The following is a 24,134-nucleotide window of genomic DNA, read 5'->3' as shown; positions in this document are numbered from 1 at the left end:
TTCAGCGTAAAAGGATATTGTACCAACTCCTGTCCTCTCAAATATCTATAAAGGATGGAAATCGGCCTAGGCACTTTACCCAATAACAGCCGTAAGTTTTCCAAATGCTCTGTCCCCTGGGGATTCCCCCAGCCAGCCGATAGCATAAAATGGCACAGTTGCATATAAGCAAAGAAGTCTCCCCGTTCCTCATTTATTCTTGTATTCCATAAAGGCATCTTGGTGCACAGATGCCATTTTAGAATAGTCACCTATTTTTTGGTGCCCAGTTACAGAATTGCCTCCTTCACTTTCCATTTCCTCAGATACAGATATAAAGGACATTTTTATAACTGCTCCTGCGGTTATTCAGGTCTTCTGCACAAGACAGCGCCACTTAAGATGCATAGGCACTCTTAAATGCTGTTCTGTAATGGTGCACCTAAGTATTGCAGTGTGTAACTGTAATGGGGTTGTACATGCGGGTGGAGCATGGGAAGGACATTGGTGCGTCTCCCACTTCTATGCACAGCTTTATAAGATACTGCAAATCGTGTGCATTGCTTGCTTTATTTAGGATGAACCGAAGGGAGGCAAGTTGACATTGCTCCTGCTTCCTTCAGAGGATTTGGGTCAAGAGTTGGCTTGGAAGGAGGATGGGATTGGTGCCACTAACAGCAGGGATACTTTTTAAAAGTTTTGATTGGGTGCAGGGGAGGGAGGCGGATGCCAGGAAAATTATTATTATTATTATTATTTTTTAAATCTGGAGGGAGGAAGGGGGCAGTCATGTTAGAGGGTGCTACAGGGATTTTAAAAATATATATATATTGTGGGGAAGGGACTGGGTCAGATAATTTTGGCAGATGGACAGGAGTGGGGCTGATGCTGACTATAAGGGCTTCATGCCTGGCGGTAGATATCTGATGTTGAGCTCTCACGATAGACATTGGTGCACAGCTCCATATGCTGTAGGGTAGCTTAAGCAACTGTTTTAATGTGCTGTGCACTGTTTACTGCGGTAGTACAGAGGTATACAGTGGCCATTAACAAGCAGGTAATTAGCTTGTTAAGGGCACACTGTAGTCCATGGTAGCTTCCTGCATCAGCCTCTCAAGCCTAGGTTGGAAAGGTAAGTTATAAAATCCAAAATCTGACAATTACATACATTGTATGTGATACATTTAATTTTTTTCCCCTCAATACCAGAAGATTGCTGAAAGTCTGGTCCCAAGATACTTTTAATAGTTTTATGTTTCCTATTGAACTGTGTGCACATTGTATCTTGTAATCTTTCTTTGAAGGTACATCTGTCTGCACAAAAAAGGTTTATGTCAATCTAAATGCTCTGAGAAAGCTGGTTACATATTATGTCTAACTCATGGATTTCAGAACATTTTATGAATTACTGTGGCTAGGAAGTTCTCTGGCTTTGAACAGTTTAGGAGTTTTGGTTTTCATGCACCTGTAACCCTGAGAAGGCGCGTTTCCTGTATGAATATTGGCTATTGTGTGGAACTGTGGTTCCTGGGATACCACAGATGCATTAAAACCTTTTCCTGTTTTTTTTTTATTTGGCAGGCAGTGTGTTCTTGCTCTTGATCCTGTCCATAGAGGATTCCTTTCCTGATTTCCGGGACCAGTATCTCTACTTGATGCTGATTGTGCTGGGGTTGGAGCTGATTTTTTCACTGGTGTACCTTGGCATTTACACAGGTGAGAATTACCCTTGCTGCCCTGCTGTTACCGTCACCTGCTCACAATGGCCTTTAAACGCCATGCTTCCTGCTCTCACAATACAGAGACAATACCTTTGGGGAGCTGAGGGTGCTTCGTGGCATGCATAAATGTAAACGAGTGTGTTTAACACCTGCACTCTTCATTATTGAGGGTCTTCCGTTTACAATAAGAAACAAAACATATAACAGTTTTAAGTATATGCGGTATATAAAACTGAAACGTTTGTGTGTAATTGAATTCTGCTTGGAGTTATTTAACTATCCTCAACCCAACTATAAAATATTTCTAAGAGAAAAGCTATTGTGGGAGGTGATTAATGAGGTGCAGATTAGTTTTCAGGCAGTTGGATGAAATAAATCAATGCGGGTGATTAAAAAGTAATGTGTTTCAAGCTGTATCTTCCTCGCAGTGCTTCCCCCCCACTCCCTTTCCACCCCCAAACCTTAGACCACTTTGTCACTTGAGAGAAGGAAGGGGAGAGACATTTCATTTTTTTTTTTTTTTGTGAGGAAATCGAACTGCTTACTGCTTTGGTGCCCTTTTCTCCCGTCACAAGGCCGTTGGCTATATTTTACCTGTTGCCCCTTGTCTTGTTTTGTGAGCCTGGGCTTCTTCGATTAAGGACAGAAACCAATGTGGGATACTATTTCTTGCCAGGTCAGCTGTCTAAGACAGGGACATGCTCTTAGAAGAGATACCAAAGTAGTAGACTGCTATAAAATGGAGCATTAGCTGGGTCTGTGATTTTTAGAAGCAGACTCTGGCTTTAATTTTAGTGAACAGCAATAATAAATAAATAAAGCGAAACAGTTATGCAGCCAATATTTCTTTTTCTTCAAGGCTAGCCATTAGACCAGTGGTTTTCGGACTTTTTCCACATGACCCTGAGTGTGCGGAGGGGATATTTACTGCCCCCCCCCAAAAAAAATTATGTTAATTTGCAATACAACTTCTCTTTTAGCGCACACAAGTTATATAATGGCAGTTGCATGTATAATTTGATTTAATAATGAGCTGTTAATTGATGCTAACAAGCAATTAATTGGTACTAATTGGAATTAATTAGTAGTGTGTGACTGTTATTAGTCTGTAATCGGGTCATTCCATGTCAAGTGATCAGATTCTTGGAAAGTGCCCTGCATGACCATCACGGATTTTGATGAAACATCATATGCAGAGTCCACCATGTCTCAAATGAACTTTGGTAAAGTTTTAGTTTCGCCTGTGGAATATTTGTGGAGATATAGCCATTTGTTTGACCCCATACCACAATGAAATACAGTACGACAATGACATTCTGACAACTTTGAGACACAATATCTCCCGAGCTGTGTTTCCAAAAAAACTGAAACTTAGCTACCCTGCACAACTTTTTGAGCTCTGTTCATTGCTACCAATAACAATTTTTGCCGAGCACTGATTGAATGCCTGAATTACAGTAAACTTGGCCGAAAAAATTAGTGCTCCAAAAAAAGTCAAAGTTTGACATTACTTAGCTCCCACAATAATTGAGTAATAAATGCGAAATTTGGCGCATAATGTCTCAGTACAACGTTGTTTTCAAAAGTATAATTTCAACCTCCAAGCTCTTTCCATTAGTTTACAAATTAAGTGTAAAGTTGCTAATTTGTGTAAAAAGGCCAAAAATAGGGTATTTTCAGCCTGCTTTTACAGAAAAATACCTTTTAGAAACTCTTTCAAATCAGTGTCATTAGAAAGAGCATATTTCAAACCCCCTAGAAAAGTGGACTTCATTTTTCAACGCAGGTTAACAATGGCTGAAAAAGGGGGACAAAGTTGGGAAACGTTGCCACGGCAACAACCTCTATTTCAACATAGTTCTGTCATTTTTAAAGTTACAGTTTTGTATTGACGTAGTATTACTACTACTCTATTGCGTTGGTCCATGGTGACATTGTCACTACCAGTTCAAGAGTTTGAACTGGCAACCCCATCGCCAAAGGGGTCACTGCCCGATAGCTGTGCAATACCAGCCACGGGTGGGCCACTTCGTCCAGGTTCCCAAGCCTCGCATTTGGTTTCTTTGTCAAGGTTCCAAAGCCTTTTGTTGGTATCTTTCTGGTTCCAAAGCCAATGATTAGAGTGTCTTATCCTAGGTTCCCAAGCCTAAATTGGGTATCTTATATGGTTCCCAAGCCGAAGTGAAGTCCACTTTGATTTTAACTGCCAGCAATCTTTATAACATTCTGTTAAATTTTTGAGCCACTTTCTTCAATGCAGTTTCTGGAAATTGATATTGGCGGCCGGATGATGTAACTGAAGGGGCACAAAGCATGCAGATGAGGTGTTGCTCTGGAACCCAACAAACGTCTTGCCTTTCTGGCCAACAAAACGAATGAGCTGGACTGTGAGGATAAATTTTATCAATGCATCATTTTGTTCAATTGAGACTTCAACAACGTTGCCTATCCACCATTGATTATCGTAAGTACAGGCAACGTAGCAACCAGGAAAGATTTCGGACACTTTCAAATTTGGAATGGCAGTATCAGAAATTTTGGCAACAAAATTTATTGTGTCATTTGAAACTTTGCTGACACGAACCGAGTTTGAGTCGACTGGTACAAATTGGTGGTGCTCTCTGGTACCGACTACTGTGCTGCTTTCATGCCATCTTTCTTCTTGAAACTTTTTGCTTTCTTCAATTTCTTCTTTTGGAACATAAATGTGTTTAACTCCGTGTATATTTTGGTCACAAAAGTTAAATAGATCCTTTGGCGTCAATATTTGATCCGTTGATGGTCTTTGGAGGCTAGCCCGGGCAGCCAGTCGTTTAGTTGTTCCACCAACTCCATCGCAGGGTGATTTTCCGTGGCTAGTTCCAAAAAAATTCCATTCAGCCTCAATGTTGAAATCATTTCTGTGATTGCACAAATTCACAAAGTTCTTGTAGTTTTTATATTGTGCAGCTGAGCCGTCACTAAAGTAGTATATTTTGGTAATGTTTGTTTGTTACCAAAAATTCGATCAACTTTTGAATAAACACGTGTACAGATATTGTATCATGTTGCATATGATTAGAAATAATGCAACAGTTTACAACTTGCAATGTGCCCACTTCATTGAGGTAATATGCAACAAAAGCATGTACCGTAGCTTGTGAATTTTCCCAGTGAAAGCCTTGGGCGGCATCCTGTACAACAAATGAGTAATTTTCAGCGAAATCCATCAAAACGATCATTTCCGTTTCTTTTAAGCCTGTCTTCAACATCTTCAAATATTCACTTTGATGTTTTGAAATGAAATGGTGGCTTGTCAACTTCCAAATCTTGCTTGCAAGTCTTTCAATAAAGTTGTCCATAGTTAGTACGCTTGTTTCTAATGTTTCATGGTCAGCGTGAACCCATTGCTTAAATTCTATTGATTCTTCTGGATCTAAATCCTTGAATATTTCTTCCAGGTATGCTGTTAGTGCTTCTTCACCAGGGCAGTTTTGACATCGTTGTAGCATACAGTCCTTGACATTTAGGTCGCACACAGTTTTTTCCATAAGAACTTTGTAGTTCTCTTTGACATTGGCGCCTTGTAGCATGAGCTTTACATTTTGATGTATCGTGCAGACACACACGGAGTGTGCACCTGATGCACCAACAGTTACACACCACTTTGGCCTGAGCTCACAGAATTTGGAAAAACCAATTTCAGTTCCGTATTTGTTACAGTACGCCACGTACAGCTCTTTTAAATTACACAACAGCAGCCGCTTTTGTACTTTTAAACCATTGAGGCGGACTGAAATGCAATCTTTTTTGCCAGGACATATTCTGCTGAATTCATCGTCTTCGTAAAAATCTTGAACTCTATTTGCAATTTCTTTTGGAAGGGACTTGCCAATTTTTGCATCAGGTATAGAACAAATGCCTTTCTCTTTCTTTACTTTTTGGGCTGTTCTGACCATGTGCTCTGAAACGCCAAACTTCATTGCTGTTTCCTTTATTGACCAACTTTTTGGGGCCATCGTCAATAATTGAACTTTCATTGACCTGTTGGATATTGCAATTTTTGTTTTCATTTCTTCAATGAGGTCAGTGTAATCTTCACATAACTTGCATTCTGCAGACTGACGAGACGGCCCAACTTCTTCAGCTGAAACTCCAGCAGCAGATGTAATCTTCTTGGCTATCACATTCTGCACACGTTCAATTTTTCGTATCACATAGCCGGCTTTATCTCTACTAGCTAACCTTCGAATTTTCAATGGAGTCAGCAAGCTTTGATCAACTGCATCGGAGATGCTGATATCAAAATCGTCTGAAGATGAAGATGCTGCAGTAGCTTCACTCATTGAAACGTATTGGGCTTTGCACCTACTGCAAAGTTTCTGACCTGGCTTGATATTTATTTTTGCCACTTTTCTAAAATCATGGCAAGATCGACTTTTAACAATCCACTTTGAACAATGTGATTTTTCTTTTCAAATGGATTACAACACGATGTTTGCTTTAATTCGTATTTGTCGAGATACTTTGCTTTGTGGTGGAGGCAGATTTGGTCTTTATCCATCAGTTCAACTTCAGAGCGCCGAGTGATAAGCAATTTTTCATCGGTTGACAAATTATGTAAAAAAATGAGCCCACATTTTTTAGAATAAAATGTGCCATCATGACACTTTGTCAACAATTTTTGCCCAATGGCACAGTCTGGCAGAAAAGGATTATTATTAGTCGATTCGTTGGCATCCATTTTAAACTGAATTAATAATAATGTGGATCTGAAAAAGAAAACAAGTTGTAATTTGTGATCTGCATGCAACAAAATTATCACCTCAATTTTAGTTAGGAATAATCATTAATTAAGAACACTATAATTGTACCCAAAGCTTGAGTAAAAATAAACAGGGAAAAACAGTGTGAAAAGTGACATAATTGTAAGTTGAAACGTAGGCCGTTGCCATGGTGACATCTCCCAACTTTGTCCCCCTTTTTCAGCCATTGTTAACCTGCGTTGAAAAATGAAGTCCACTTTTCTAGGGGGTTTGAAATATGCTCTTTCTAATGAGACTGATTTGAAAGAGTTTCTGAAAGGTATTTTTCTGTAAAAGCAGGCTGAAAATACCCTATTTTTGGCCTTTTTACACAAATTAGCAACTTTACACTTAATTTGTAAACTAATGGAAAGAGCTTGGAGGTTGAAATTGTACTTTTGAAAACAACGTTGTACTGAGACATTATGCGCCAAATTTTGCATTTATTACTCAATTATTGTGGGAGCTAAGTAATGTCAAACTTTGACTTTTTTGGGAGCACTAATTTTTTCAGCCAAGTTTACTGTAATTCAGCCATTCACTCAGTGCTCGACAAAAATTATTATTGGTAGCACTGAATAGAGCTCCAAAAGTTGTGCAGGGTAGCTAAGTTTCAGTTTTTTTGGAAACATAGCTCGTGAGATATTGTGTCTCAAAGTTGTCAGAATGTCACTGTCGTACCTGTATGTCATTGCAGTATGGGGTCAAACAAATGGCTATATCTCCACGAATATTCCACAGGCAAAACTAAAACTTTACCAAAGTTCGTTTGATACATGTGGGACTTTGTACATAAAGTTTTATCAAAATCCGTGATGGTCATGCAGGGAGCCCTTGATCACTTGACATGGAATAACCCAATCTACAAACGTGCATGCAAAATCCATAGAGCTAGATCAGACATGGGCAAGTCCAGTCCTCGAGGGCTGGAATCCAGTCGGGTTTTCAGGATTTCCCCAATGAATATGCATGAGATCTATTTGCATGTACTGCTTTCAATGCATATTCATTGGGGAAATCCTGAAAACCTGATTGGATTCTGGCCCTCGAGGACCGGAGTTGCCCATGTCTGGGCTATATTCACAAAGCAAATCGATTGGTTTGCGACCCGATTTCCCTCCAGCCCGATTCACTAACTTCTCCTGCGATTCGCTTCCAATCCGTGCATGCAAAGTAGGCAGGGGCCTGATTCACAAAACAAATTTGGGACACTGATTGGGGCTGGCCGATCAAGAGAAGAAGCAACTCTGGGGACCAATCGCACACATCTCTGCCGACTCTTCTGCTCCATTGCCACCTTGATCTTAGCTGTCAGTCTCGGAGTTTTGTTTTGTTTTTTTCTACAAGCAACAAATGGAAGCCTGTCCAGTCCCGATCGTCCATCCCTGCTTTCTCCCCCATGTCCTCTCGGTTCCAAGCCCTGGATCTCTGCCGAATTATGCTTTAATATTTTTTTTTATTGAAATTTTTGAACCAACAGAGAGAAACAAGTACAGACCAAAACATGACTCTTTGAAACAAGGCAACCAATGTAGCAATAAAAAGTACTATAGTCTCACTGATACCCTCCCCCATCCCCCTAAGTATATACTCAAATATAAACAAGATATTTAGGACAAAAAAGTCTCAAAACAGGGGTCTCAGTTTATATTTAAATCCTCTGGTCTTCGCCCCCCACCCGGCCCCGTTGCAGGCCTCCTGTGGGCCTGCCTTAAGGCTGGTAATCCAGCAGTGAGCAGGACAATAGTGATCCTTCCCATGTCCTGTCCCGGCTGATTCTAAACCACCCTGCTTCCCTGACCTTACCTTTAAAAGCCGTGGTGATCTGGGAGGATTAATCTTCCTATGCTCCTGCCCCGTGAAGAGCTGCAGTCAAAAATGGCTGCCACTAGTTCCCATGGTCTCAAGAGACTGCTGTGGGAACTCGCGGCAGCCATTTTTGATTGTGGCTCTTCATGGGGCGGAGCGTAAGAAGATCGTTCCTGTCCCGCTTCACTGCTAAACCATTAGGGGCTTTAAAGGTAAGATCTAGAGGGGTTGTTTAGAATCGGCTGGAACAGGATGTGAGAAGGATCGCTCACCACTGGACTACCATGAAAATAGGGCTGTGTGCAAGGTTTATATTCGAGGCAAACTCCCCCTTTTTTGGGGAGAAAATAAAGTTACCTCAGTTTATATTCGTGTATGTTTATGTTCAAGTATATACAATAAATCAGTCCAAATTGCTTCACTCGTAAGCTGCTATTTATTATTACTGGCCTTTGAATGCAAGTATATACAGTGGCATGTTATCCTTAGTTTATTAATGGTAATCTATATCTAATACCCTAGGCCAGGGATAGGCAATTCCAGTCCTCGAGAGCCGAAGCCAGGTCAGGTTTTCAGAATATCCACAATAAATATGCATGAGATAGATTTTCATCTCAAGGAGGCAGTGCATGCAAATCCATCTCATACATATTAATTGTGGATATCCTGAAAACCTGCTCTGGCTCTCAAGGACTGGAATTGCCTACCCCTGCCCTAGGCAGAACTTCAGTTGTGCTACCCACCCTACCTTCATCTCTACTGGTAGCTTAAGATCATACCCCTCCCATGTCCAAAATATTCCTTTCCCCTCCTAATTCTGCTCTCTCCCCCCAGATAGCCAGCATCCTCCCTTTTTTCTACCCCAGGAGACATGCATCTCGCCTTCCCTTCCCTAGCCCCACCAGGTCTAGTATCCCCTGCCTTTCCTCAGGTCCATAATCTCATTTCCCATGCCTTCCCCTGATCCTGGGTACAGTATCGTCTCATTTTTTTTTTTTTTTCTTTCCTCATATCTGCTTTCATTCTACTCCTTGGGCTGCTCCAAAAGTACTATACACCAACATGGTATCTTCACGTAGAGACGCATATCTAGAGGAGAGTAGAATATGGCAGGACTTGAGTGCTGGAAAGCTCTGCGCGGCACACAGTGCTTTAGTAGCAGCTCCAGAAGAGGTAGTTGGAAGGAAGGGGCAGAAGATGCAATGGGAGAGAGGATGCTTTCCTGCCATGCTGCCACCTCCAAATGCTTCCACCCTAGGCAAGCACCTAGTTTACTTACTAGCGGAGCCAGCCCCTACATATCTTATTTTAGTGAAACAATATTGTATCTTCATTTATTAAAGTATTAATATTTCAAAAAGAAGCAACATAAGGAAAAATATTGCCATATGAGCAAACATATCATGAAAACACTCCTTGATGATATCATTTATTAAACAGTGAAATGTGACACTCTTTTCCTTCTAGATGGGTTAAACAGTAAAATGGAATGCAATTCTGAAAATATGAGCTGATTCAATTTTGGATATCCAGTTCACATTTTCTTGAGTTATCTGCAGCCTGAGAAGAAAAGAGTTATCTTTTTAGTAGGACATGTCGGGTTATCTTTTTAGTAGGACTTATGCGTCTCAATAAGCTGGACAGGTTTTTTCAAGTTTATTTAAATTCTTTGATTTACTCGCATATTCCAAATCCAATGCGACAGGTTAGCTTTTTTTATTTTAATTTTTTTATATATCATGTTTATTGAGGTCAACCAAGGCAGCAAAAGGCATACAAGAAATACAGATACAACTAATGTCTTGTTTTTGCACTATCCCCAGCCGCTTGTATTTGTTTGCAGGTTAGCTTTTTAACTCTGCCTAGAATTGTCAAAAGTATTTAGGTTTGCAAAAAGTGTCTGGTTTGTGCTATGTAGAATAAGACTGAGCATGCAAGGGAGAATGGGGCCTGTGGGCAAAGAATATGCTTTTTGCAGCTGCAAGATATGGGCTGGCTGTCCCTGCAGAGATATTCAGTAATGATTAGAAGAGCACAAGTCCTTTGTGTCATGTCTCGCTATCCCTTACTTACAAGGTGACTCAGCCTTGATAATTGTGTGGAATAGAGGTACAGGCTGAACAAGTTCTCTGTTGTGTCTGAAAAAGAAACCAATTTCCTGTTGTTTTTTTTAATCTCATGCACAGATTTGCGATGCGTGATGATGGAAAATCGATAATGCTCCTAAATATATTTTGAACCTGGTTTATTGAAAAGTTTTCCAGTAGGGAGAGAATGGGATTGGCGGAACAATTTGTGTGAATCGGGGGGCTTGATCCTGCTCATTGGTTTTCTTTCTTTTGTCCCTATCCTCCTCCACATAGAGGTGTGGTATGACTGCCTACCCAGGAAATATTTCTTTACAGAAAAGGTGATAGATGCGTGGCATGGTCTCTTACTGGAAGGGGTGATGAAGGTGGTATCTGAATTTAAGAATGCATGGGACAAGAACATGGAGAGGAGAAGTAGTAGATTAGGAGAGAATGAGATAGTAGATTAGGGTTGTCCATCCTTTTTCTGTTGGTGGGGGGCAACTCCTTTTGTAACGTTTCAGATGCCAAAACATGCACTGTCATATTTTGTTGCATGTTTTGTCAAATAGTGGAAAAATACAACAGTGCATTGTCCCCTTCATAGTCTTCAAGTCTCCAGACAACCAAGAGATTTTTCCTGGCCCTCAAAAGCTTGGCAGGTTTTTTGACACTTACAGCTTGAGCCATGTATTGCTGGACGTTTGAGTTGGTCTTGCGGTTTCAAGTGTCGCAAGACACGTAACTGCAATAACAGAGATAGGTCTTGTCAAACAAATCTGATCATTTTCTTTGACTGGGTGATCAGAGAATTGGATAGAGGATGTGTGCTAGATGTGGTGTATTTAGATTTTAGCAAAGCCTTTGACAGTGTTCCATACAAGACATCTAATAAATAAACTGAGTGTCCTCGGAATGGGTCCCAAAGTAACGGGTCAAGAACTGGTTGAGTAGAAGGCGACAAAGGGTAGTGATCAATGGAAATCGCTCTGAGGAAAGGGATGTTACCGGTGGTGTTCCTCAAGGTTCTATTCTTGGGCCTGTTTTTAACATTTTTATAAATGATATTGCTGATGGGTTGTCGGGTAAGATTTGCCTCTGCAGACGATACCAAAAATCTGCAATAGAGTAGACACACTGGATGGTGTGAATAAGATGAAGAAAGACCTGGTGAAGCTTAAACGGTCTGAAATTTGGCAGCTAAAATTTAATGCTAAGAAATGTGAGGACATGCATTTGGGCTGCAAAAATCCGAGGGAACGGTACAGAGATGGAGAACTTATGTGCACGACAGAAGAGTGGGACTTGGGTGTGACTGTATGTGATGATCTTAAGGTGGCCAAATAGGTTGAAAAGGTGACGATGAAAGCTAGAAAGATGCTAGGTTGCTTAGGGAGAGGTATGGCCAGTAGGAAGAAGGAGGGATTGATGCCTCTGTATAAGATTTTTGGTGAGTCCTCATTTTGAATATTGTGTACAATTCTGGAGGCTGCACTTTCAAAAAGATATAAAAAGGATGGAGTTGGTCCAGTGGAAGGCTACTAAAATGGTGTGTGGTCTTCATCATAAGGCATATGGGGACAGACTTAAAGATCTCAATCTGTATACTTTAGAGGAAATGCAGGAGAGGGGAGATATGATAGAGATGTTTAAATACCTACGTAATGTAAATGCACATGAGTCGAGTCTCTTTCATTTGAAAGGAAACTGCAATGAGATGGCATGGGATGAAGTTAAAAGGTTCTAGAGTAATCTAAGGAATTACTTTTTTTTAATAGAAAGAGTGGTAGATCTCCCGGAAGAGGTGATAGAGACAGAGACTGTGTCTGAATTCAAGAGGGCCTGGGATACGCATGCAGGATCTCTCGGAGAGAGAAAGGGATAATGGTGTCTGTGGATGGGCAGACAAGATGGGCCATTTAGCCTTTATCTGCCATCATGTTTCTATGTTTCTAATACAAACGTCTGGCACAGTGCGTCTCAAGTTTACACAGCTGAGCTGTGATGGGAAAGAAGGAATCCTATGTTAGCGCCACAAGAATTACCAAGCTTCCAAGGGCCAGAAAAAAAGCTCTTGATGGGCTGGATTCTGCCCCGCAGGCTGTAGGTTTAACAAGTCTGTAGTAGATAGTCAAACCCATTTTAGTAAGCATGCAGAAGTCTGACTTGAGACTTCCAAGTTGAGTCATATCAAGTTTCACCCATATTTCAGAACAGAACCTGCTGATGTTGAGTCTGTTCTAAAGTACATGAGAAATGGATGTTTATCTGCTAGGTACATGTGGCATAAACATCCATTTTAGAAAAATGCTGAAAATTTCCATTGATTGAAAATCAGCACATGCACGGTTATGTTGTAGAAATAATGATAATGATAATTATTTTATTTTTATATACCGCCCTACCACATAGTTCTAGGCAGTTCACATACAGTACTTAAAGTACACAAACAGTGAATAAAAATTCAAAATCTAAGAACGACTAAGATTATACAATAATTAAATAAAATGCATATGCAAAAATAGATAGCTATTCCTTAAAGTTCGACTATAAAATCAATGTGCAAATTTCCCATCAATATTCTGAAACATCAATTTACAAATTTTTCAAATAAATCAGTTTTCAATAGTTTCCTAAAATACATGTATGAATGGGCCTGAGAAATAATAGAACTTAACCATGAATCCATTTTACCTGCCTGAAAACCAAGCACATAAGCATTGCCTCTGCTGAGTCAGACCATAGGTCCATCACGCCCAGCAGTCCACTCCCGCGATGGCCCCCCAGGTCAATGTCCTGTAGTGATCTACTCTACTACTCTATTACAATTTATCAAAAGAATCTCTTGTAACGACAAGGCTTAATAATCGGAATCACAAATAAGTATTGCCCTCGAGTTATTCTTTTGGGTTTATATCTTTCAAAACATAGATGGGTAATTAGGAGCCATACCAAACAGTACTTTAAAACTGGTGCAACCAAACTTAAATAATACTCTAGCCTCAAAAGGCAACCAATGCAACTGTTTGTAGGATGGAGTAACATGGTCATGTTTGTTCAACCCAAAAATTAAACGGACCGCCGTATTTTATATGTCTCAAGTCTTTTTTTTTTTTAAGCTTTTTTTGGGATCCCATGTAAATTATATTACAATAATCTAGAATGGACAAAATGGATGATTGTACCAATAATCTAAATGATGCCTTATCAAAGAATTTTTTTATCGTCCGAAGCTTCCACAAAATTATATAACGTTTCTTAACTAGTGAGTTTGTGTGATCTTCCAATGTTAAATGACGATCCAATACATTGTTTTGCCATTTTAGAAATATACATATATAAGTTCCTGATGCTGTCGCAGGGATGCTCAAAGCTCCAATAACATGCTATTAAATACCATAGTGTGAGTGATCTTTCTTTATCAGCTGATGCTTAGCACTTTAGCATGCAAATTATATACATACTATTTGTGTAGAGCAGCCCCAATGAAAGGGAGAGGGAGGGACTGTGCATGGTGCCTGCTCAGACGAGCATGTCGCTAGGCATAGCTCCTCCCACCCCACATCCTGTCACAGCTCCATCCATTTTGACTACATTTTCCTGCCACCACTACTGCTTTTCTTAATCATGGTTCCGGAGCCACCATCAAGATGAGTGGCAGGGAGAGGAGGGGCTAACAGCTCAGCTGGGAACTTTTTTTTTTTTTTTTCTTTTAAGTGGGTGCGGCTATTGTGCGTGTTGTGCACTCACACAGCATGCACAACAGCTGCATCCACTTTTAAAAAAACAAACAACTCCAGAGCTGTGATCAGATGAGCAGAGGCTTCCGGCTCGGCTGCAAAGGACTTTTTTTTTTTTTATGGGTACAGCCGTTTTGTGTATGTTATGCGCTCGCACAACACACACAAAACAGCTACCAGCAGGCCCAAACCTGCTGAAAATTTTTGTCCCTTAAAAGGGGGCATGCTCTTTTTTTTGCGTCATGCCACTACTGAAGCTCGTGTATTGTAACACCACTACTGAAGCTCATGCAAACCACTCAGAAATGACTCCCCAGTCATTAGTAGCGGTATAGAAGCTTCCAATAAACAAGGAGAACTCATTTAAATACTAATGAGCTCCTTGTGATACATTTGTATAGGGTTATCGGTAGCAGCCACGGAGAACATTTTTGAACATCAGGAAGAGAGTTTCCATGCCAGTAAGACTGGTTTAACGAAAGGGAATCTTTTTTTAGCATCGGGGCCAGATACATGTATTCCTTTGTCAGCTTGGCTTTAGGTGAGATAAAATCCACCAGGAGATTAAGGGGGTAACCTCCACTAATCCCTCCAATGAAATGCTGCTTAATTAGAGCAGTTTTCTAAATCCTAAGCATGCTTGTTAGAAGGCTTAAATGCTGACCTTGATCTGTTAGGGTATCCAGCATTTATTCCCTTTCTGAAATGGGTGATAAAACATGTATCTGCTAGACACATCCTAGTCCCACCCAAAACACCCCCAGACCATGCCTCTTTTTCATTTGCATATACTGTTTTTACTGATGTGCACATCCCAGCTTTGTAAAATGGGTAATTAGATGTTTATGTATGTCTCGAACTTGACTAGCCCTTCTTAAGTTACCATCGTTATACATGGGAAGATTGAATAAGTGAATAAGACTTATATCATCTTTATCTGCCATAATTTTCTATGTTGTGTGCCAGATTGCTGGATTGAAATTCTCTTCGTAACCTGATAATGGTCAAATGCTGTTATTAGAGGAGCACCAAACCATGTAGCCAGACTCTGCAACCTATCCAGAAAAGGAACATTCCACAGTTTGGGTCTGATAATGCAAACCCGCATCTTAATGATAGTGTAGATGCTGTGGGTATATTGACTAATTTGGAGGCAAATATTTATTTGATTGTGTGTTCAGGGATTTTTTTTTTTTTGAGACCTGTACTGACTAGCATAAAAGGATGATATATATGAGCATCTGAGATCCTTAAGTCCCTTCTTCAGAGCAGATTTTGCTGGTGGAATGGAAATCCCTTGCTGTGATAAGTTCAGCGGCCACATCTGTTTACAATGTAGGCCAGCATTTTGCTGGCCTACATTGTATGCGTCTACCATAGGCCTAGTGAGGCACGTATGGCCGCCTAGGCCCACCTAAGTCAACTTTCGGGCCAAGGCGCGCCCACGCCTAGCCTTAAGTGGGCTTACGTGCCACCAATATAGGCGGCCTGCCTCGGGAGTTTTTTTAAAAAATTGCGCGTCCCGATTGGCTGGTTAGGGAGCAGTTGGCCACCTACATTTGGGACGCCAATTATAAAATTTGGCCCTTACTATACAGCTTCTTCTAGTGCTGGGAAGGGTAGAACCCATTCTAGAAGTAGAATGAGGTTTGGTCTGTTACTCCATTTATTTTTTGGTCCTAAGAAAGGGAAGTTCCTTTTGTTCTACTCTGGCTTGCAAGGGAGTCAATGTTTGCATTTAGGTACAAATGTTTTTGCTCGGATAACTTCATCTGTTTGCCTTGGTACGCCTGGTCAAATTCTTGACATCTTAGGACCTCACGCAGCCTATCGGCATTTTCTCTTTTTTGGAACATCATTAGGGCATAGACAGGGGGTGGGTAAGCAGAGTGGGCAGACTTGATGGGCTGTAGCCCATCTTCTATGTTTCTATGTTACCTCTACTCTGTTTTGTGTACCTTTTTCAATTTCAGACCCTTCCCTTTGGACTAGCCAAGGTATCCCAAACCTTTTCCAGGATAATGGTGCTGTGGATGTTGATACATCGAAGGTACCTGGACATAACAGGTCTGTCTTTATTTGGACAGCTGGTTGGTCCAAGCCAGTCCAGAGGCAGAGTCGAGATTGGCCACCCCCTAGATCACAGCCCTTTTATTTTTTTTTTTTTTTTTTTTTTTTTTGAAGTTTAAGATTTTATTAAACAAAATGAAAACAGTACACAGGCAGTATGCCAACAGCAAAAGTACATCGCCCATATGAAACAACAGAACCCCCCCCACCCCCCCCCACCGAGTGATACAATATAAGCCTAAAACAAAGGAAGATGAAAAAGAAAAATAAGAAAAGTTTCAAAGTAAACCTCGCCAGGAGCTATAACGAGACCACTGTCGATGAAACGTTCCACAGGAATCATTATTTAAAGCAGTCAATTTGGACATCAAGTAAATTTGGTCAATCTTATGTAACAGTTCAGTACGAGAAGGCAATGAGTCACGCTTCCAATATGTAGCCACTAAAAGTCTGGCTGCCGTAGCAACCAGGGCCACAAAATGATTCTGATCCACATCCAAACTCCCCAAAGGATAGTTAAGTAAAAATGTTTCCATACGCAATAGGATGGGTAAGCGTAACACATCAATCAGCAGTCGTTGAACCATCTTCCAAAAAGGTACAATCTTAATACAGTCCCACCACACATGCCCAAAGGAGCCCAGACACCCACAATTGCGCCAACAGTGCCCGTTCCCACAGTGATAGAAACGGTGCACCTTTTCTGGCGTGAGGTACCACTGAAATAGCATCTTATATCCCTGCTCCACTAAGGGAGATGCCAAGGAGACTCTCAGCAGTGTACCATAAAGACAGTCCCATTGTCGATAATCCAAGGCCCTCCCCAGCAAGAGTTCCCAACGATGTTCATATGTGTGGGCCTGTGGTCTAGTGTATAAAAGAGCCCTATAGAGACGTGAAATAAGGCCCACCCCAGATCCCATCCTAAAAACTTGTAAAAAAGCAGAGTCTGCCCCTTCCCACTCCGGGATCACCCTCTTCACCATAAAATCTCGAAGTTGGACATAGGCGAAAAAATCAGTCGAGGGGAGGTCATATATAGATTGCAAGGCAGCAAAGGGTACCAGTTGTCCACCCACTACCAGCTGACCTAGGACCCTAAGACCCTCCATTTCCCAACGCCGAAAAATCCCAGTATCTTTAGCAGGCAGAAAATCAGGGGCAAATCTAATGGGAGTAGCATAAAAATAGCGCTGACGTGGGAACCAAGCTCGTCTAACCCGGCTCCACGCATGCAAAGTACATTCCATCCCATAAGATGTCCCAGTCTGCAGATCCCGAAGGATATCAAAAGACAGCCAGGGCACTGCTGCCAAAGGGTAAGTAGGTTGTAAGGCCTGTTCTAGTGAGACCCAGCGCTGGGAGGGATATGCCCAATGAAACAGTCCTTGCAGTTGGGATGCATAGTAATATGTAGAAAAATCAGGGACACCCATTCCCTCTTAGCAACGGAGGGTAATTCAATTCAAAAAGGTCAGTAAGTCTTCGAGATATACGCACACCAAGGTATTTAATGGATTTAGCCGCCCATCGAAACGAGAACCTAGCACGTAAGTCCGTTACCAACAAGTCCGGAAGGGAAACGTTAAGCAATTCAGATTTTTCGATGTTACTTTTAAAGCCAGCCACCACACCAAACGTAGTCAAAACACGAAGCGCCTCCGTCAAAGAACGATGTGGGTGGGTCAAGGTAAACAAAATATCATCAGCATACAATAAAATCTTATGCTCTTCACCACCCACCACAATTCCCTGAATATCAGCATTCGCACGTATAGAGGCTGCTAAAGGTTCCATGACCAGCGCGAAAATCAGTGGTGACAGAGGGCACCCTTGCCTAGTTCCTCTACGAATCATAAAATTAGCAGTATATCTTCCATTAACTCTTAAACAAGCCTCCGGGGCAGCATATAATAAAGTCACCCAGTGTAGAAAAGCACCCGAAATGCCCATCTTCTTCAAGGCCGCTAACATAAACGGCCAATAAACCCTATCAAAGGCTTTTTCAGCGTCAACTGATAACAGGACTGCCGGAACAGAATCTTGATGGGCCACTCCAATAAGGTCTAACACTCTTCGGATATTATCACCAGGTTGCCTCCCTGAAATAAAGCCACATTGATCTCCATGAACTAGGTAAGGCAGAAAACGTTGCAACCGGACTGCCAAAATACAGGTAAACAGCTTATAATCAACTCCTAACAATGAGATAGGGCGGTAAGACCCACAAAGGAGGGAATCTTTCCCAGGTTTGAGAAGAAGGGAGACCGCTGCCTGACGAAACGAATACGGCAGACAATCCCCCTCCAAAAAAGAATTAAACAATCTAGTCAGAGGATTGACTATATGGGCCTCCATTTTCTTATAAAACAGGGGGGAAAAGCCATCAACACCCGGTGCTTTGGAAGCAGCCAGATGACGTATAGCCGCTACCACCTCAGCGGGTTGAATAGGGGAAGAGAGCCACTCCGCATCAACTTCCGCCAAACAAGGCAAGGTGACGCTAGATAGAAAAGCATCTATCTCCCCCTCCGTGGTTTCAATTTCCGGAGTGTACAGAGTCTGATAGAAGGATAAAAAAGCCTGATGGATGTCCCCATCATCTACACAAAGCTGACCCGAATCATTACGAATCCGAGTTATGGAATGTTGTGCTTGAGTTTGTTTGATCTGTGCAGCTAACAAGCGACCTGCCCTACCACCCCATTCAAAAAACCGTTGTTTCCGCCTCTGCAGGGCCCAAGCCATGCCCTCTAAATCAAGTTCTTGTAAATCTCTCCGGCACTCCGTCAGCGCTACCCCCCCAGCCACCGACGGGGCTCTCTTGTGAGCATTCTCTAGGCGTCGAAGGCGGGACAATAGTTCTAATCTGCGAGCCACTCGACATTGATTTCTGTACGACCCCCTCGAGATACAACAACCCCGAAGGGTAGCTTTAAAACTTTCCCAAAGAATTGCAACATTAATGCCAGCTATGTCGTTGAATACAAAAAATTCCTTGACATCAGTCTCTAAAAGAGTCAAGGTATTGGGATCTTTCAACAAAGAGTCATTCATACGCCACATGCGACGGCCGCCTCTAACCTGTCCAACCTGTAACTCCAGAGTCAAAGGAGCATGATCTGACCACACCCGGGGCTCAATACTGGAAGCCAGGGCTCGAGGCAGAGCAATACGAGGCAGCATCCACATATCAATTCTAGTATATGAATTATGTTTCGATGAATAAAATGTGTAATCTCGCGTGCCTGGATTTAAATAACGCCACACATCTATCAAATCATGCCTACGCAGGAAGCGCAGCAAAGCTCTTCTGTCGCTTCTAGCGTAGCGGATGGAAGAATTTGAATTATCCTCCTGAGGATAGCAAGTAAGGTTAAAATCTCCACCCACAAGGAGAGTACCTTCTACATGATCCAACAGCACACGTTCTAGCAATGTAAAGAAGGCCCCCTGACCAGCGTTTGGGGCATAGACATTCAGCAAACTATACAAGGTGCCATCCAGCTCAGCCTTGACCAATATGTAGCGGCCCTCAACATCCCGCACCACCTCTCTCAATACCACCTGGACACGTTTATGAATTAAGATGCCCACCCCCTGGGTCTTTTTCCGGACCTTATTAGAAGAAAGGAAAACGTGTGGGTAGTTATGGTGTGTAAGCAATTTCTCATAATGAGATTGAAAATGGGTCTCCTGAATAAATCCAACCGCACTATTCAGGCGGCTCATTTCTTTAAATAACAAGCGTCGTTTTTGTGGAGAATTCAGACCATGTACATTATAAGATAGCAAAGTGAGTTTATCCATTTGTACCAGAAAAGAAAAAGCACTTCATTGCCAAATCAACCATTAGTTCCAAAGCAGCCAAATCAACCAACCCCTGCAATCGTAACCTTAAGAGAAACATTATACAAACACACTTCCATACAATCATACAAGAAAGCACTCGGTCACTACTTTTCCCAGCACCAACACCCCCCCCTCCCCCCAACCCCCCAACAATACCCCACATGGTCCAGCCACCAAAGCACCTGGAAACCACGGTACAGGAAGTGTAGAGAAACAGTTCACAAAGGGACCCCCAGAACAAGCCCTATAAACAATCTTCGCGACAGAAGCCGCTCAGCAAAGAGAAGAAAAAACAGACACAGCACAAAATTTCTAAAGCACATTGCACAAATACAAATGTTCAAGTGGGTGAGGGTGTGGCCGCCTCCAAAGGGCGACGAGCTGCAGCCGATCTAGCCACTCTCTGCCATCCCAGCCCTCTTCCTGATTTGGGCACAGGTGACCTCTGAGGAAGTGGAGCCATTTCTGAAGCTGCCATCAAACCTGCTTCCACCATTCGAGCCTGAACATCCGCTACAGTTATTGCAGTGTAAGTCTTGCTTGCATGTGTAAAAGCCAATCCGATAGGATAAATCCATCTATATCGAACACTGTGTTCCTGCAGTATACGGGTACAGTCTCTATATGTGCGACGGCGGGCCAGGGTTGCCGGAGCTATATCAGGATAGACATCAATGTCCGCTTCTTCCCATTTAACAGTTCCCCCAGAGCGCCGCACCGCCCTAAGCACATGTTCTTTATCCATATAGCGATGGAAACAGGCCACAACATCACGAGGACGGTTCACATCACGAGGGCCAGGGATGCGGTGAGCCCTATCCAGCAATGGTTTCCCCACCTCCACAGGTAAACCAGCGGACTCCAGTGCCTGAATGCATATATGATCAATCACCTCCATGCAGCGAGAGTCAGAAACAGTGTCAGGCACACCCCGAAAGCGAAGGTTGCACCGTCTGGAGCGATTCTCCAGATCTTCCATCTTTAGGGTGCTCGCATCAGCCTTTTCCTCTAGCGCTGCAATCCTGCCTCTCAAGTGTGTTAATTCAGAGCCATGTGCCTCCACTGCAGTCTCTGTCTCTCCCACTCGATTCCCGATTTCACCCACCTCACGTTTTAGCTCAGCAACAACAGCGTGGATATCAGCTCGAACTGCAGAGATTTCAGATTTTAATTCCTGAAACCAGCCACGCATCTCCAGTTGTAAAGTTGGCAACGTTGCATCGACATGTGAGCCCTCCGCAGCCGCGGTCGGATCGGGCGCCATTTTTGAGCTAGGCTTAGGAGGCCCATTCGGGATCGGTGAAGAAAATGCTTTTATGTCGGTTTGTTTTTTTCGCGTCGTCATCGAAACACAGCAAAGCAGCTACACAATCGAATTATAGTTAATATGCAGTGCAGGCACGCGAAATCGCGCGAAGATAGCCAAAATCAGCACGGGGGTCCGCGGAGCTATCTCTCTAGGCTGCCATCAGCCACGATGACGTCACTTCCTCCGATCACAGCCCTTTTAGAGAGTCTGGTCTGAGTGGTGAAGTTTCCCAGTTGGAAGTGCAGAACAGCCAGAGGCAATCCTTGTTTTATGGACATTTTTAGGAAATTCTGCATTAATCTGATTGTGTTCTGAAGAATTGATAATATACAAGTTTTGCTTCCTGAAACTTAGAAAAATGAAGTCTTTGAAGACGGATTACTAATTTTTCACCTACATTTTTTTTTCACCATCAAATTTTTACTGAAAATCGCTTTAGTTTCACAGCCTGGAGCCAGTTTTGAGTGAGGTTATGGGTATATATAACCTGGTATCTTCATAAACTTTGTATTGATTTAAGCTTGGGAAAATAGAGTGTGCAGAAAAAGAGGTGCAATTTTTTGAGGGGCAGGGTTTGCTATTGAAGGCATTTTAATTGTAAAGAAATTTTGTTTGGAACATAGATATAGTAAACATGTATCTCCTTTTAATTTAAGCTACTCCTTTGCCCATTATTAGCAAGGCCTGTATCACTTAAGTTTACGTCACATATCTTCAAGACTCCCCTCCATTCATCAGGTACCCTACCTCTACACTTGATCTTTCCTTTAGCATATCAAGCCCCCAACACACTCTCAGGTACCACCTGAAGACTATTACTACTACTTCTTATCATTTCTATAGTGCTGAAAGGCATACATAGTGCTGTACATTTAATATTTAATAGACGGTCCCTGCTCAGAAGAGCTTATCATCTAATACACTCTTGATGAGAGAGGTGTTGCAAATAGTTGCAAGAAGCTCATCACAACTGCACTTAGGATCTGCTGAAGCAAAATTCAATCTGAGTTAGGAAAGCCAAACAAAGCATCTTAAAAGTGCTTCATGGGAAAACTCATGCTGATTGATGTTGGTGACTGGTATTTAAGATACTGAAAGGCTGAGGTGTCGATGCTGAAGGTGCATATGAAAGTGGCACATTTACCCTTTTTATGCAACCTTGATGAGGTTACTACACTAAGGGGCTCATAAGCGAAACAGAAAAACATCTTAAAAACCGTCCTAAATCGGCACTTGGACGATCAGTAACAAAAGACATCCAAGTGCCGATAATCGAACAGGGTTTTAGACGTATTTAAAAACGACTTAGGCCTTCACAGTTCTGCTGAACGACCAGAGCTAAAAGGGGCGTTTTAGGAGGCGTGGTGAGGGCGGGACGTGGGCTGTCCTAGACTTAGTCGTACTGCATGTATAACCGAAGGTTTTACAACACTGCCTAGATGGAACTTGGACGTTGTGACTTAGGCCATATGAAACCAGGTCTAAGTCCACAAAAGGTATCCAAAGTGACCAGATAAGCACTGCAGATACAAAGTACAGACCCTCCCAACAGCCCCAGTGATCACTGACCCCCACCCCCATAGAAAACATAATAACTTTACATATCTGCCTCCAGAACATCAGCACTTGGCATAGGAAAGCCTAGTAGAGCTGCACAGAGGTGGCTTAAGTGGTCTTGGGGGTGGGTTAGTGAACCATGGAGAGGAGGACCCAGACCCAAAAGCTACTCTAAAGCAATGTTACTTACCGTAACAGTTGTTATCCAGGGACAGCAGGCAGCTATTCTCACTAGTGGGTGATGTCATCCGACAGAGCCCCGATGCGGACGTCTCACAAGCATACTTGCTTGAAGAAACTTCAGAAGTTTCGAGATGCCCGCACCGCGCATGCGCGAGTGCCTTCCCGCCCGATGGTCCGGGCGTGTCTCCTCAGTTCAGGTAGCTAGCAGAGAAGCCAACCCAGGGGAGGTGGGTGGGACGTGAGAATAGCTGCCTGCTGTCCCTGGATAACAACTGTTACGGTAAGTAACATTGCTTTATCCCAGGACAAGCAGGCAGGTATTCTCAATAGTGGGTGACCTCCAAGCTAACCTCAATGGGATGGTGGGAGAGTTGGCAACTTAGGAGAATAAATTTTGTAACACTGTTTGGCCAAACTGTCCATCCCGTCTGGAGAAAGTATCCAGACAATAATGAGAGGTGAATGTATGAACCGAGGACCAAGTGGCAGCCTTACAAATCTCCTCAATCGGTGTCGATCTGAGGAAGGCTACAGAGGCCGCCATTGCTCTGACCTTATGGGCTGTGACCCTACAGGGAAGGGGTAATCCAGCCTGGGCATAGCAAAAAGAGATACAAGCCGCCATCCAGTTGGATATGGTGCGCTTCGATATAGGTCGTCCCAACTTGTTTGGATCAAAGGAGACGAAAAGTTGAGGATCAGTTCTGTGTGGTTTGGTACGATCCAGGTAAAAAGCCAAAGCACGTTTACAGTCCAGAGTATGAAGAGCTGATTCTCCAGGATGAGAATGAGGCTTAGGAAAAAAACACTGGAAGTACAATGGATTGGTTGAGATGAAATTCAGAGACCACTTTAGGCAGGAATTTCGGATGAGTGCGGAGGACCACCTTGTCATGATGGAATACTGTGAAAGGTGGATCCGCCACTAAGGCCTGGAGCTCACTGACCCTGCGAGCAGACGTGAGGGCCACCAGAAAAACCACCTTCCAGGTGAGATACTTAAGTGGAGCCTTGTTGAGAGGCTCAAAAGGAGGCTTCATAAGCTGAGAAAGGACAACATT

At 42.5% G+C, this 24,134-nt stretch overlaps 1 protein-coding gene across 4 annotated transcripts in view; it reads left to right on the top strand.

Moving 5' to 3' along the window:
• The window catches only part of TMEM192 (transmembrane protein 192), a 136,623-nt gene that overhangs the window by 57,515 nt on the left and 54,974 nt on the right, over nt 1–24,134 (top strand). For all 4 annotated transcript variants that reach the window (XM_033941886.1, XM_033941876.1, XM_033941858.1 and 1 more), the window contains exon 4: nt 1,561–1,695. In XM_033941886.1, coding sequence (XP_033797777.1) covers nt 1,561–1,695 — 135 coding nt within the window. The remainder of the gene's footprint in view (nt 1–1,560; nt 1,696–24,134) is intronic.

The sequence above is a fragment of the Geotrypetes seraphini genome, chromosome 1 (genome assembly GCF_902459505.1).
Source record: "Geotrypetes seraphini chromosome 1, aGeoSer1.1, whole genome shotgun sequence".
Taxonomy (NCBI): Eukaryota; Metazoa; Chordata; class Amphibia; order Gymnophiona; family Dermophiidae; genus Geotrypetes; species Geotrypetes seraphini.
Note: the sequence above shows the minus strand (reverse complement) of the source record. Positions and strands in the feature narration are given on the sequence as shown.